At 38.7% G+C, this 17,459-nt stretch overlaps 1 protein-coding gene across 5 annotated transcripts in view; it reads left to right on the top strand.

Annotated features, from left to right (window-relative positions):
* The window catches only part of LOC134531676 (uncharacterized), a 337,254-nt gene extending 323,011 nt beyond the window's left edge, over positions 1-14,243 (top strand). For all 5 annotated transcript variants that reach the window (XM_063367470.1, XM_063367472.1, XM_063367474.1 and 2 more), the window contains 2 exons: positions 10,301-10,422; positions 14,064-14,243. In XM_063367470.1, the coding sequence (XP_063223540.1) occupies positions 10,301-10,422; positions 14,064-14,158 (217 nt within the window). In that variant the 3' untranslated portion in view covers positions 14,159-14,243. The remainder of the gene's footprint in view (positions 1-10,300; positions 10,423-14,063) is intronic.
* The last annotated feature ends 3,216 nt before the right edge of the window (positions 14,244-17,459 follow it).

Here is a 17,459-nt window from a genome sequence, read left to right on the forward strand (position 1 = left end):
TAAGTTTCGAAATTGCAAAGGAAAAAAGCTACAACATCCATGAACTACTTCAATACATTGCTCAATGACAATCAAAAAGAAATTTACAGCGTGATCATGGACCGAAACAACGACAGCATTGGTGGAATTATTTACTTGGACGCACCAGGCGGTACCGGGAAAACGTTTCACATAAATCTATTGCTGGCAGAAATACGTGCTAAACAACACATCGCACTTTCACTGGCATCATCTGGCATTGCCGCCACACTTATGGAAGGGGGACGAAATGCCCATTCCGCCTTACAACTACCGTTAAATATAGCTGAAGAACAATTCCCTGTATGTTAAATCTCAAAAGCATCTGGGCGAGGTGAACTTCTAAGACAAGCTAAAATTATCTTCTGGGACGAATGCACAATGGCGCTTAAAAAATCACTTGAAGCCATGGACATAACATTACAAGATTAGCGAGGAAACTCTGACGTGATGGGAGAAGCTTTACTCATAATCTCAGGAATTTTTGACAAACACTTCCGGTTATCCCCAAGTCAACACCAGCAGACGCAATTAAAGCATGCTTAAAAAAATCATATCTCTGGCTACACGTACAAACATTGCTACTAACATAAAATATGAGAGTTGAACTATCGAAGGACGAAACAGCACATTTTGCTCAACAACGTTTACAAATAGGCTAAGATACATACCCTACTGACCAGGCGACCAGTCTAATTGAACTAAATAGTGATTTCTGCAACATAGCCTCTACTGAAAACGAACTCATCGACCAAATTAATTCAAACATTGTTCATAACTATACCAATCCGAAGTGGCTATTTCAGAGGGCAATTTTAGAAACTAAAAATTATATTGTCGACGATATCAACTTCAATATTCAAAAGAAAATTCCCGGTGAAGAAAGAATATACAAATCGATCGACACGATGGTAGACGTTTAAAAAAGTGTCAATTTCCCTACAGAATTTTTAAACTCTTTGCAAGTATCCGGAATGCCATTACACTGCCTTCGGCTGAAAATTGGATCTCCAATCATACTAATAAGAAATCTGAATTCACCAAAACTATGTAACGGAACGAGAATAATCGTCAAACAGCTATCGAATAATATCATCGTAGCCGAACTTATGACTGGAAAGGACCAAGGACACGCATTATTTATCCCCGAAATACCACTAATCTTTACTGAATTGCAATTCCAATTTAAAAGACTGCAATTTCCAATCAGATTAGCCTATAGTTTTACAATTAACAAAGCACAAGGACAAACTTAAAAATATTGTGGTATTAATCTCAAAGACTCCTGCTTTTCTCACGGTCCATTGTACGTAGCTTGCTCTCGAGTAGAAAATTCGAAACATTTATACATATACACTCCGGATAACAAAATGAAAAATGTTGTTTATAAACAGGTGTTTTAAATAGAAGTATTGTAGTTAGAATATATTTTCAATAACAATTTTGTACCTTTTATATTTTAAAGTCTATCATTTTATTCCAACTCCCACACAATCTCATATACTCTCCGCGCGAAGCCGGGTACCCCAGCTAGTATATATTTATATTATTTATATATAGTGCATACTTTAGGCATAATTAGCTGACAAAGTTAAACGTTTTAAACATTTTTATAGTATGTATAAAGAGAACCAAATCTTATAAATAACTTAACATTTTTGGGTTCAAAGGCCTTGCTTTTTTTCTGAAATCATAACACCATATCACATAGCAACCAGTAAAATTGACTTTAAACCTTTTAGAGTTCTGTTGTTATATTCTTTTTCATTCTCTTTTTATTCTGCAAATGTAACTTTGCCAGCTAATTTTGCGAAAAGCATGCGATGTAATTATATCTTGTTTTACTGTGTGGAAGTGGAGCCACTCGAAAGGTCAGCAAGTCGTGCAGATGAAGTAATGACGTGGAACGAGAGGCGCCCTCCGAGGTCGCCGAGGAGGCGGGTAAGCAGCGCTGCAGCGCGCACGACCCCGCGTGTCCACCCGCGACAGCGCGCCACGCCTCCCGTGGCACGTGCGGCAAGCACGGACAACCACGACCCCGCGTGTCCACCCGCGACAGCGCGCCACGCCTCCCGTGGCACGTGCGGCAAACACGGACAACCACGACCCCGCGTGTCCACCCGCGACAGCGCGTCCACCCGCGACAGCGCGCCACGCCTCCCGTGGCACATGCGGCAAGCACGGACAACCACGACCCCGCGTGTCCACCCGCGACAGCGCGCCACGCCTCCCGTGGCACATGCGGCAAGCACGGACAACCACGACCCTGCATCCAAACACACAGCTAAGGCTCTGTGCGTGGATCCAATGGTAGTGAATGACCCGGGGGCAGGGAAGGGGATAGCCTGCCTGCACTTGCAAAAGTATGACCGTGAAAGTTGTTTGATTGCCATTTGGCATAACTATAATTAATATTGTGTGTTTAAGGCAGTGCATTAATTAATATGGTTACTTTTTTTCATTGAGATATTTTAATTAATGCAATCTACATAATTGGAAAAGGAAACGCATATAAAATATAATTATTTATATTAACAACCTAATACCTCGGGATTATACATTGATTTTTATTATTGATGTTTTGAATCCCAGTTTTATCGATTTTACCAATCTCGAATTCTAATCCCAAAGAGTATCTCGTATATACCCCTCCAATCCGAATCTATGTCCTAAGGGTGAAAAATGAAATAATGTACAAGAAATGAAAAATATTAACCATGGTGTTGAAACATTTAACTCTTTAAATGCTTGTTTCATAAACTACAGTTTCAGAATAAATACAAACGTAATTTTTATTTAAATAATTAAATGTTAAAAGTACAATATCTTGGGAATTGGTAATAGAATAGGTAGAAGAAAATACATATTTACCTCGTATACTTCAAAGGTTATAAGTGTTGAAAATTTTTATTTGTACTATTTCCTTTAATATATTTTTTTTCAGATCTTTATCCTTGATTAGATAATCTTTCTAATACTAAATATTTAATGGTATTTGAGGAATTGTTTGGCCATCCCTTAGTGTCATTAAATGTTTTTCCACAATGTGCTTTGGTTAGCTTCTTCAATAAATGCCAATGCCATTGCCATGGGTAAAAAAAACGGCGCAAGGCTCTACTTGAAACCTCACAAATCAGGTCGAGGCATGAGAAAGAAACGAATGAAAAAATCCTAAGTTCTTTGCCGAAACGTCCGCTCACCAATATAGACTTAATCAAGTACGCACGCAAACTGAAAATACCAAATTTCTGCGGTGTGTTTATGCGAGACACTTTACCCAGCAAGCCAAAGAAACGTGAGCGCGCCATAATTAATTTAGCCACGTCGGCAGGTCGCGGTACGCACTGGGTGGCTTATGTAACGACTGGAAAAATGACCGAGTACTACGATAGTTTTGGAAATTTAAGGCCTCCGTTATAACTTAGGCGGTACCTGGGCCGAACCACTAAATTGTTCTACAATTACGAAACGGAACAGAAGCCTAATCAAACAAACTGCGGACACTTGTGTCTTTGCTTTTTAACTAAAAAAATTTAGCTGACAAAAACAATTGCTACTTAAAGGTTGTGCAGTGATGATAATTTATTAGTCATGTCGATAACACTTACCTTGACATGTCACGCATCTGAGCTGCGGGCGGTTCATTTCCCGCCTCTGGATTTAGATGGAGAATGGTGTATCGGACTCGTAGATTTTCATACGTATAATGCCATACCGAATATCGACGAAGAAAATTGCAAGATCTGCTTCCTGAAAAGCGATGGGACCGCTCATGAAATACAGTTACCTGTTGGCTCTTACGAAATTGACGACATTGCAAAGTACATCAGGGATATGTTACCACAGGATGTAGACTTTCAACTGCGTGGAAATCCAAACACTCAAAAAAGCATTCTAACATGCAGTGAAAATAATGACTTTACGAAACCTGGGACCATAGGTACGATGCTCGGATTCGAATCAAAGGTGTATGATACAGGAAGAACGTACGAATCTATGCGCGCAGTAAACATTTTGTCTGTGAATGTCATAAGAATAAACTGTAATTTGACAAGTGGAACGTATCTCAATGGAAGACCAAGCAACATGCTGCACGAGTTTTCGCCGATGGTCCCGCCAGGATATAAACTGGTCGAAGTACCGCAAAGTATCATTTACGTTCCAGTCGTCGTGAAGTGTGCACAGGAAGTCGTCAGAATCGTTGACCAGCGAGGACGATTAGTGAATTTTCAAGACGAAGAAATTTCATTACGTCTGCACTTGAAGCGATGGGCATAAAGTTCGTAACACCGAACAGTTATAAAAGCAATCGTATTGGCGTGCATAAGAACAGTTCTCTACCAGACATCGGTGCATTAACACCTGACAGCATAAAGTATCTTCTTCAAGTGCCGAATAAATATGGAAGACGAAATCCTCAATGTGGAAGATCCGGTCATTTTTGATGACAGCATTACGAAAATGGAATTGCACGAGTACCAGCCTTTCCTGCTCGGACCGTACGCACTACCATCAGAAGTACGCATTTGCTGTACAGCACCAAGATATTTCTACTTTACCTTCGCAGTCATTTCTACGTATAAGAGGCACACTGACAAAAGCGGATGGTACGCATCCGACAACAACGACAATATCCTGCAATGGTATTCTTCACCTAATCGAGCGCATTACATATGTACTCAATGGCGATGAGAGATGTAGGCATAACATCTGCTATGAAAAATTACCTTTCGCTCATGCCAAATGAACTGTCTGCTGCAAAGATGGCTTTTGGGCTCTCGAGGATGGATATAAGCTTCCGGTTTATGCCGAAGGGAAGTTCGAAGTTTGTGTTCCTCTGTCCATGCTTCTTGGATTCGCTGAGGACTACAAGCCTATAATCATTAATTCGAAACAAGAGCTTGTACTGCTTCTAGCAAACACGCACATTAATGCAATTGTCGCTGCTGCAGAAAACCCTCAAGATGTCTCGCTAACGCTACAGTCTATCGAGTGGATGCTGCCCCACATCCAAGTGAGCACCATTGAGCGAGTCAAGATGTTGAAGAACATAGAAAATGGCAAGAACTTCGATGTGCCATTCCGATCCTGGAGCCTGGAAACTTATCCTGGCTTGCCTCATAGTCAGCGTATCAATCGGATAGTAAAGACCAGCTTCGCTACGGAAAAACCAAGATACATCATCGTCGGGCTTCAGACCGGAAGACAGCTCAATGCAGGAGTTTGTCGCTCCGTATTCGATAACTGTCAAATACGTAATGTAAAAATATTTTTAAACAGCGAAAGTTATCCGTACGTTGACATGAACATGGACTTTGAAAGTGGAAGATTTCTTCTCGCATATCAAATGTATGCCAAGTTTCAGCAAGCTTACTATTGGCGGAGACAGTCACCGATACTGAGTCCCGACAGTTTCAAGAACAAGGCTCCGTTAATGGTGTTTGATGTTTCCAAACAGGATGATCGTATAAATTATAACATCATCGACTGTAGGATGGAGATAACAACTAGCGGAAATATTCCACCAAATACCTACGCTTTTTGTCTGATACTTCACGATCGGCTTTCTTCGTACAATTGTCCAGACAAACTTGTGAAAATTCTGACATAAATACTTTTTCGTTTTCTACGATAATTTAGTTACTACCGAGCATTGCTAGTGGCAATATGTACTGCAACCTGCAAGGTTTCCAGAGTCAAAATGTATTCGTGCTCAAGGAAATTAGCGACACCTCCGGAGACAAGACTCGAACTCGCACGTTCCGACCTCCGTATCCTGTGAAACTACTAGACGAAAAAAGTAAACGGTCGAATGAATGGCTATGTAAATACTACCATGGCCTGGAGTGGGCCGAAGGTAAAATTCCGTACCACCAAGTGAAAAACACTATCGAAGATTTACTAGTTCAAAACGAAATAATTTACTTTGCCGGACCTGAGCAGAAGAAATGGCTGAACAAGTTGTGTGAAGCTACTGTTGAAATTGTAGACCTACAGACCGACTACGGCTGTCCTTCCCTGCGCAAGCTTAGTGCAATATACGACGTACAGCCACGTGACAAGTTTGAACGAGTATGTGCCGGTACAAGCTCGCAGTTAATGCAGAAATGGCACACACTGTGTTTGTAGGAGCCTGCATATATAAATGGCGTACATCCGTATGTGCCTTCAGTTGACGTTCGACTTGCAAGAAGATGTTTATGTTTCATCCTGCTAACGTGTACGTGAGCGTAACACCTAGCTTCAGCAGTGTCGAGTACAGCTACTAGGATTCCGGGTATCTACATACATATACAGAAACCTGTGATGGAGACGCTCAGCATTGGCGGTTTGCGCACTTTCCTGTGTCCTACGAACCGACTCAGCAGCTATTAGATTGTTGCGAACCTGGAAACTGTGCCGTCTATCACATGCGACCACACACAATCCTTCCTGCTAGCATCGCTGAGGTAGTCGCCTTGTCTGCACGTGCAACACCAAACATGGGCATGTTGCAACCTGTTGCGACCTGTGATACTTCTATGCAGACGTCCAAACGACGTGTCTCGTCGTCGAAGTTCAGGCAGTGAATCTGTCCCAACTAGCACTGAGACAAAGCCAAGGCGTAGACGTGGTCACAGACGCCATCGACCATGTCTTGCCGGAGTTGTCGACGTCGCAGAAGATGACCAGCTGGAAACCTGTGCTCCTGATCCCGTGACCTGCGAACTAGTTGGAACCGGAGTCGACGAGGCAGTGCGTACGGCATTAAAGACTCTGCTTGCGAAAATGCTTAATTCCTTAACCTAATATGTATTTGTGTTAATTTTATAAATAAATGTGTAAAATTTCAACCTGTGTGTTTTTATTTCTATAATTTTTAGGTACCAAATAAAAAAATTATTTTAAATACAGACAATATTTTGACTCATTTAGTATTCCAGTAGACCGCGGGTATATCAGCGAGGTTCAGACGACTGGACCCTCAGTTCACCTCTGGTCGCGGTGCAGTACGGACCAGGTCTCTTCAGTAGGTTTCGTGAGATTTAGTTACTGTTCCAATGTCGACCGGGATAGACTGTTTACTGTCAGCAGCGGGGACCTAGATGACAGCAATGATGATAGAGTCGGAGATCCCATTACCAGATGCCAAGGAGATAACGAAATGTGCTGTTCCACCTTCAGCTGAAGTTTCATCATCAGCATTGAATTCTTCAATTAATGAAGAACGTTCATTGCGTCAGTGCAAATACTGTGACGCATCTTTTACTAGAACTTCAAGCGCGCGCAGACATGAAAGAAGCGGTTGTCCGAATAATGTGCAAAGAATACAATTTCAATGCAACAAGTGCGGTAAACTAATTTTACGTCTCGATAACTTAAATCGACATTATAAAAAATGCTCCGACAAAGTTAAGTGCAAGTATAATGAACATGGATATTGTTTTGACTCATGTGTTGTACCAGCTAATGAGAATATATAAGTGAGACCCTGTCGATGAGACCTTCAGTCCATCTCTGGCTGCGGCGATGAAGGGATCGGATAGTCACATTCGACTAACATAATAGGCCAGTATCTAGCTATTCTTGAGAACTCGATGGCAACATTACCACTATCAACACCGATCTGGATCGAAGGTCTACCATCAACAGTGCAGAGCCCGATGACAACGTCAACAGCTACACCTACTCTCAGCACAGCACTTGATTTTGACGCGTGCAACATCTTCCGCAGAACAGAACTCGAAGGCTTCCAAAGTTAACATTTCGGCAATGTTACAATGGTTGTCAACAGTGCCAGTGCCATTGATGAAGGAAGGAGCTTCCAACGGTGTTCCATCACCCAACTGTACGTACTGTGAGAAGATCAAAAACTTGAAATTATGGGATTATGTAATACGCAATTGTAATAATAACTCTGAACGCATTAAATATCAGTGCAACAGGTGTTTAAGCAAGTTTATACACTATGGAAGATTAAAATGACCCCTCAGGAATTTTGATGGACTGGCTGTACATTCATCAGAATCAAGCTGTATATTTTGTAACAAAACATTCGCAAATATTCAAAGTGCAAAACGACATGAAATATATCACTGTCCTTTTAATGAAGTCGATAATTCGTCTTTGTGTGAAAAATGTGGTGTACCGATATGTCGACCTGATAAACTGAAAAGACAATTACAGTCATGTAAGGGACTTAGTCCGTACAATAAGACTGTTTGAATCGAGAAATCCACAAGACTTAAGTAATTTGGCTGTGTTTTTTTTGTACTTGTAGTAGTGTATAATTTATGTAATAAAACTATTTGTTTTTTTAAGAACTTGCGGTGTTTTTATTTGCTGAAACCTGTCACTTCTGTGGTATTTTTTTTAATTAAAGTTGTTTTGTATCACCCAGGGATCGAACCAAGTATCGATTCTTTAGGTAGATGATTGATTTTTTTATATGTTTAAGAGTCAATAAATACAAATTTCCAAGATGGTAGTCGTAATAGCTTATAGAATGACGGTAGTAGTTGTTTTAAAGTCTCTTTAAGAATTTTGATCATGGTTTATTGAAATTATTATTTTTTATATAAAATTAAATGTTTAGCATCAACCAGGGATCGAACCAAGGACAGGAATCGATCGAATCAATCAGTATATTTATTGCCAATTTATTTAATGAATTTTGAAAATTTTCCCGAATCTCTAGCATTAAAATTACGGATTTTCAAGATGGCGGACATGATTTCATACTACCTGATGATATGTATGCATGGTAACAAGTGATGGGGGTTAGTCTGCCAGCGTCCACTGTGAGGGAAGGATCGGTCGTAATTTTTATTTTTTTGCCCTCACCGGGTTTGAAATGAGGACTCCGAGCTCCATGTAGTAAATGTTTGTTTTTTAAATATTTGTTATTAAAATTTTATTAATTGAAATTTTTTCATTAATATCGGATAATAAATAAATATTTTAAATATGGCGGCCGTAACAATAATTGCAACGGTGACATCATAATTCAAAATGGTGGAAAGCACAATGCCGGAATGTTCGAGAAAACAAAACGACGTCATCCAAAATGGCGGATCCAAAATAGCGGATCCAAAATAGCGGATCCAAAATGACCGCCAGGGTCAAGGTCAAAAGTCAAGGTCACACTCATCCAAGATGGCCGCCGTGACGTCACAATCCAATATGGCGGCCGGCACCACAGGCACCACACCCTGGACCCTGTCCCCGGAGCCCCATTTCTATACTACTTACAGGGGCGTAACACCCAGTCAAGGTTTTTGCCTCCTCCTCTACCTGACATCGCACGTGACTTAGATTTCGGGGGGAAAGGGAGTGGCTACCCCATTGGTTTTAATTGAATACTTTACAATAGTCACAAGTTTATCAGTGGTGACATAAATTTGTTTAACTAGTTATCTAGATTCTTAGTGTTACTTTTAATTACCCTCATTCTTTGCAATAAACCAGTTACTGAGTTTCAAATTCAAAGGTCGTATATTTGTTTTAAACATAATTTATCATTTTGTGATGAACTTTCAGTCGATATTTGTCATTCAAATTCATTCGGAACCATCCTGTTGACATGAAATTTTTCGCATATATATATATAATTTGTTTAAAGTTTTTGGGATTTAACAAATAGTTTTTCTTATAATATTGGCTACATAGAGTGATCAGAAAGTCACGCACATGCAAGTGAAGGGTGTACTATTTGGTATCGTAAGTTGCGTTGGTTGTAGCGACTACCGCTAGATGACACTGTAAGCGTATAAACAACGAACAGACGTGGTATCAATTGTAGTTTGGTCAAACGACGTCATCAGTGTACCTTTGTTTCTTGCCCGACAGACAGGGAGTTCTCCCAAGAGAAGCCCGTGTTCATTGTTGAACATTATTTTTCCACTCGTTCGATTGAATAGATTCAACAGAGATGAACAACATCGTTGTCAGTGTACTCTATAAAGTGGCCACAAAAAAAAATAGGTGAAACGTGCTCGCGTATGCATAACTGAAGAAGGTAGCCATTTAGAGCATATGCTGTAAAGACATATTATATCCATGTTTTCATTGTTAGCAATGTTATCCATGTGTTGGTCCGGCAAGTATCTGAGCCGTATCCAGCTGTGGTGTGGGCGGCTCTGTATCAGCACTATCACGCATGTATAAACAATGTCATTGGCATTCATTCACCGAGGCTTCTCAGCGAGTGAAAGCGAATGTCATGAATGCAGGATGACAGACGTAACGCATGCAGCCGGCGAGGCAGCTGCACAGCTGTTGAAGTGTGGCTCGGTGCTCGCAGGAAGAAGCCGAACATCGTGGTGGACGGCGACGACGCAGGGGCGTACTACATCCTCTTCCCAAACAGCGACGACTGGTCCTACAACCTAGTGACCGTGTGGAACACGGATGGCACCACCACAGGTAGGCTCACTGTGGTTCGCGCACTCCAGTTCATCCCTGTTCGTCAACAGGGAGTGGCTTTAGCAGAAGGTCGTTTAAACACATGCCTACAGGTCGGGATTGACTTGTTCAAAGGCGCTTTTTAATGTACAACATTCTTTGTAATGTTTTAAACCATGTTTGTAGAACAAATATGTATGTAAAATTTCAAGAACACAAGTACCAAAGAGCTGCATGTTTTTGTAAAAGCAGGCTTGTGGCGCTAGAATTAATACTATTTTGTTTTGCAGGTTTATTTAAAAGACTTTATTAATTTTAAACCTGACTTAAAACTTATAACATTTATTACATTAAAATTAGTTCCTTCTTTTCTTTCGGTTTTACTTCTCGTCTCGTAAACATTGTGGTTATTGTAGACGGGACAACACAATATACAAATCTGGACGCTTGGGGAAGGAACTGGTGATGTCCTCTTGTAAGAAATCATTGTAGTAGTTATTTCTGAAGTCCTTGAGTTAATGCTACCATGCTGGATGGACGGGGGTTGGATCCCAGATGCTCTAGAAAACCAGTCCAATGCCAGCTCTCTTGGTGACTACTTTTTGTTAACATCATCATAGAAAACTAAATTATTACAATATATTTACATTCTTGTTTTTAACCTTCAACACATCTCAATTTCGCCTTTTAGACCTTTATGAATCTTGAAACATGTGTAATGTGAATTTCACCTCTAATACTCATAGTTTTAATTTTATTGCCCAAGTAATTACTATATTTTATAATAGAAAACAAAAAATTCTAAATTTTTGAAATTTAATTTTACATCTTCATTTTTAGCTTTGCATTACAAGACAAATTTATTTCATGACTAAGGCAAGTAATTAATAGGGTCAAAAATGACATTTTTTGTAGAATGTTTTGCTTTGGGAGATTTGGTTTTGATTTATATTCATGCTTATAGCCTATTGTAACATAACACAAAATTGTTTATAATATAAACTGTAAATTATTAGGTACATAGCTTCATACTAAAATTAAATCGTTAAAATAGTTTTGCGTTGTAATTTATTCACTAAACATTAATAATATTACCTGACTACATAACAACCTATTATGATGATAATGCGTACAATATAGCTTTTATTATTACAACTACATTTGTTTTCGTCTTCATTAACTTTACGACGAGAAAGTACTGAAGTGGTAATATAATTAATATTTTGTAACTTTTAAGCTTCTAAGTTGAGAAAAAGCCAAACCGCAAAATATGAAAATGTTTCATACATGTTGTCGACATATCAAATAAAATTATCATTATCTATAAAAAATTTAAAATAAAATTGCAAGTGAATGCGGTCTAAGTCTTCCATGTTGTCGTAGTTACGGTGATTGGTTCTATATAGAATTGAAACAAATATATGTTTTTATCTAAATAGCCTTACGAATGTAAACATTGAGACATGTTTACATGTTTATAATCATTTATGTCTTAGTTATATTTTTCTCTGTAATTTAAATAAAAATAATTATATTTTTCTTTCGTGTATTTAAGTAGGTACTGAGTTGTGAATAGTGCAACGACACAGGCTTATCCCATAGCATATCAGTTGAAATTAATGTTTGGGATTCTATTCTTCATAGCTAAATATTTATTTGAGGTTTATTATTCCATTTATTACTAATTTCGCTTCAATGCACTCGTTGGCTATGGTCTTAGAGTATTAACTCTCTCGCAAAGTAGGAAGCGAGGTTGCTTAGTCATTCTTCCTAGCCTAGATGCTCGCTGGCAGGCGATTTTGAAAGAATAATTACTCAAGTGTCGGGCTTCTGATTGAGATGGCGTCCTCTGTGCGTGGGGCGGTCCCTCGTATAGGGATCCCGCGCAGAGTACGAGAAGATACGTGGCTACCGCGCATTAATGTAGCTTTGCTAGTATTAAGTCGAGGAAGTCCGGGTTCTTACCATACGGACCATAGGGAGTCGTGTTTCGCAGTCATTTACACTATCGCGTCGTGTGAATATCCGCCATTGTGCTGTGAGACTTCCAGTCAATCCTACAGCTACAATTCCCGTCTTCATGGGTGAGACACACCCATTTTAAGGAATTTTCAACCAGGCCTGTGCGGAGCCAAGCTGAGTCACCGTCATAAATAGTTTGGCTGGGTCGTAGTTCTAGACTTACTTTCACAGCGAGAGTTGGAGCACATCCTGAACCAGAGGTCCTCGAAGAACAGAGTTATTCAATTGCCCTTCCCTGAACTTAGTAGAGTCTATTTTATCTAATTATCGTGTGTAGAATCATGAGGCTGAACCATATTCTCTAGATTGAACAAAACATTATCTGCAATTAGTTTCAATGGGTCGTCGTACACTAAAGAAAATTGCTTAAATATTTTCCAGAGATAGCAGATATTTTGTTTTAAATTATATTGTTTCATTTAAGTACCTTAACTTTAAATATTAGTGATGCGTAATAATGTAAGGTACTCACAAATTCATATGAGCCATAACAAAATATAGTATAATAGTTGAAAAAATAATAATGTTATTTTTTTTATTTCCATAATTCTGTGGATGTTTTACGGCAGATCCATATTTATAGTAAGTATATTAACGAGAACAAGTGTTTATTATGGAACATAGTCGTTATTAAGCTCAAGGTCGGGCAAACACATTTCTAACACGTTAATAGGATAATGTTTCAAGCAAAACAGATATATGTATGTACCTATATATACACACACTTATATATCTGTAGATGTAACAAACACAATGTTTGAAGTACAAAACAATTACAGCTGGCGACCAACTGTGCGGCCTTTTTTGGAGGTCCTAAGCCATTTTCCGGATAGCTTGTAGTCATTTTGTACTATAACGTCCTGCAATTTACCTTGTCCCTGCATTGAGGAAGCAGCCATGTCCGGCGACGAAGGTGCTTACTTTCTACGTCGCAAGAGTAAGGCCCAAGAGGTAAAGGAGGAATGTGAACACAATTCAGCTGATATTAGTGATAACTCAGACAACGATATTTTATCGCCCTTTAGTTATGTGGCTCTTAATGAATATATTGATAAAGTAACTCGTCAGGCAAGACCATTGACGCAGCGGAACAGTTCCCGTGTTCCAAAGAGAAAGAAAACATGTCCAAAGCAGTAGCAAACACTTCACAGACGGGAACGAGTGCGTGTTTTTAACACACTTTACACACAGCTAAACTCGTTGCTAACATTGCATACAAACAGTATTTCAGATGCATTAGCACGTCAAAGATCTGAAGTGGCGGAGTTGTCACGACAACAGGCTGAACAAAATAAAAGTATTTAAGATGAGTTAGCACGTCAAGGCGCTAAAATGACAGAAATAATAAATCAAATACAAGCGGAAGTATTAGCAAGAGTAGACAATAAAATCTCTGCGGTAACACAACACATCAATAATACTACAACAAGACTGTGCTGAACTTACTGAACTGTACGCCAGTAGAAAGTAGAACACACTGATGAAGAATGATCTTCCTTGTGATAGAGAGCGAGTGAGATGGTATGCCTGTCAACATTTCCCCACTGTTCGGCAGTAGAAAGCGGAACATGGTGATGAGGGTTGATTTTTCCTTGAAAAAGCGTGAGCAATGTGTTATTCTTATTTTTTTATGTTTGCAGGCACGGCAGCAGTCGCCGATCTAGATGGCGACGGCCGCTACGAATTGGTTGCTTCCGGCTACAGCGCAGGAAAGGTTGCAGTCTTTACGTGCTGAAGGTTGCAGCATGCGTGTGTCACAATTTGCTTATGTTTCTCTTTCTTCGAGTGTTTGGATGGTAAATAAAGAGTAATTGTTTTGATACTGGCATTTCACCTATTTATACGCCACACTCCTTCAAGTACATCAGACCTAAGGAAATATATCCATTTTTTTTTAAGAAGTAATGAGTTCTGTGGATATATATTAAAATCATACCAAGCCAGACGAAATGCTCAGCAAAGCATTGGAATTCTTCTGATGTATGCTTTCACGATTCGGTGGTGCAAAATGTCGGCATATAGATGTCATTATCGGCTTGTCAGACATGTCGATGAGTCGATAGTTATTTTTTATAATTTGTTTGGCCTATTCAAGTCTGACATGTCAAGACCGACAACCCAAGACCGATCCATCTATAACGACATCGCAATAGACAGATCGAAACCGACACATTGTTAAAAACTCTGTAGTAAAAATAAAACTGTTCATGATTACACGCCTGTGCATCGAAAATCGTAGTGCTAGTCACAATATTTGTACCACATGACAAATGTTTAAATATAACTTATTTGTCTATTACTCTGTGTTTGTTAGCATGATTTTCCGGCATACTTGCCCTACTCCTTAATTTTATTACTTATCGGCAACTAAACCTTTGAAAATCTATTAATGTAAACCAAAATGTTCGTAAAATGTCAAATAAATTTTAATAACCAATCAGTTGAAATGTTTTAAATAATAAATGTTTGGGGACCTTAATTATATTCCAGCACAGTGCAAAAATTATTTTGTGTTTAATAATACATATTATTAAATTGTGTTGTTATATATAATTTTTGTTTCGCGTATTTAAAATTTATATAATAAAATTCAAGTCTCTGGTTTTTGTTATAAGAAAAATAAATAAAATTAACATTGTTACTGCGTCTTTCTACTGCCACATCTCCTGACAGATTCATTATCCTACGTACAAACAAGTAACTTATACAAGGCAGATTAACGACTACCAGATTCACGTGTGCATGACGCCTGTAATGGAATCATATACGACGAAAATTACGCATAAAAATTGCCTATATAAGCATATGTATTGACGAAACGACTACAAACCATTATATTTACTGTACGTAAATAACCGGATGTGATTAACGATTACCATAACGTCTATTAAAAGCATTTAAGTCAAGCTTCTCCAATACGTGACCTACTCTACAGCCATATTCAGTGTGTTTTATGTATACCATAGGGCAATATTCGGAGGGCTTTGTGCCTTTAGGTTCAAAATTCACTGAACCTTCGTACCTTCAACGACCATAACAGTAGGCATTTTACCTAATGTAGTTTTATTAAGAATGTCTTACGTCTTCTATAGGACCTATTCAAAACTTACCAGGTGATCTCTATGAGCCACGAACACCTGGTAATACAAACTTTTTGATACACTTTATTCTTATTACAAACACAATTGATAGTACATATACCAAGAGTCCCTAAGACAAAAACTCATCAGATACGAAACACAGAACACTTTCACCTTCAAATCCTTCAATATGGGCATTAAAGCCAAATGGCTCCAAACCTAAAAGTAAAGTTGCAATACAATAACAATCATTTAGACCAAATGTCTACGAACCACAAAGCCTACTATAGCATAATTGCTATTATATGGACCTAATGTAGCTGAACGAGACCTACAATGGTGTCACCAGGGAGGCTTTGTACAATATATGGGATGAATTAAAAGTATTTGAGTTAAGACTTTTAAATATGAGGCCTAGGTATTATAAAGTCATATACAGTACACTTTACGCTTACTATTAGACCAAGGTTGTTTAATCCATGGAACATTCTTACCTGGCTATGCACAATCTACTCATGCAGGCATTTAGAGATACACTAGCCTACAAGTACAGGATGTTTTCTTAACACTAGGGTAGAGATAAAAGAATTTGTCTATACGTGACTACACATGGCTACATACTTGGCTACAAACAGTGCACAATACGACGTACATTCATCATCAACGGTTTTAATTAACTATCAGTTTTCATAATAATTTTCTGTCTTACTTAAACCTTCAAAATCATTCAAGTAAATAAACTTATTTGTTGAGATCAGGAGAGCTATTGATATAATTATGTTGAACAGTAAGGAAATAATTTTTATCCTATAACATACCTACTTATATTATGCATAGTGGCTCCATCGTTGTTCTGTATCTTGTGATGAGCATGACTTTCAAGTCCTACCATATAATTTTAGGCTCTTCTCTCTTTGTGTAAACCACATAACACACTAGTTAAAACTTAGAGTTTTGGGTAATAGGCCTTCAACGCAATCATTTTTCTCATGTCTTCGAGCATTGTAGCTTTCATCAAAAAACTTGCTGTAGAAAATTCATCGCCAGTCAGTTCAAAATGGAATGGATAAGGCGCCTGTACTAAACATAACTAACATCACAACTGAATAGAAACTGGAATGTTTACAGTTACATTGACCTTTGCATTTGACCATTTGAAAATTTCATCACGACAAAATACGCATCTTGACGGCCCGCAAAAAGTATATTTTATTTCTAATTTTGTTGTGTCTTGCCGCTCGACTGGAAAGCATTACGGAAACATTACAAAACTAAACTACAAAAATATGTACCTATTTGGTAAATCTCTATGTTGAAAAAGGAAATTTCGTTTTATGTTTGGGTACACTATCTCCTTTGTAGTGTGACTTAAATTGTTTATTGCATTTATTTTAATTTTTAACATAGCTAACAGCGGAATTATTTTCTGTCCCTTATCTACATAACTTAAGCTTCATTCATTGTAGTAGTATAGAATAGGGCATACTGCGCCAGGCGCGAGGTGCGAGGTGACAGTCCGCCATCTTGAATTCACGGCGGCCATCTTGGATGACCTTGACCTTGTGCCGGAAATTAGGCATTTCTGCACGTTTTTTAATTGTTATTATAATTTTAAATTTATTTTTCGGAATTTTATTTTTCAAATTGTTTAGTTACAAAAGGATGATTTACTCTTTGTTAGGCTGGTGTACTCTACGTAGTTAAACTTTGTGCCAGTGGACCGAGGCACCTTTTCTCAATGATCAATCTGAGCTTTTGCTAGTCTAATGGAGTCGTTAGCAGCCCGTATGACATTTCTCTCGCTTGCAGGCACGTCCTGGGTTTGTAATATTAATTCCCTGCATGACTAAAATCGCATAGAGCAGCTTCTGGCCTGCAAGCTGCTACTTCTTATAAGCCTGCTGAGAGTAGCGAGTCTCGGCACGAACGAGTCTCCCGTGGACCTCCGTTCCCAGC

This window comes from Bacillus rossius, chromosome 5 (genome assembly GCF_032445375.1).
Source record: "Bacillus rossius redtenbacheri isolate Brsri chromosome 5, Brsri_v3, whole genome shotgun sequence".
Lineage (NCBI taxonomy): Eukaryota > Metazoa > Arthropoda > Insecta > Phasmatodea > Bacillidae > Bacillus > Bacillus rossius.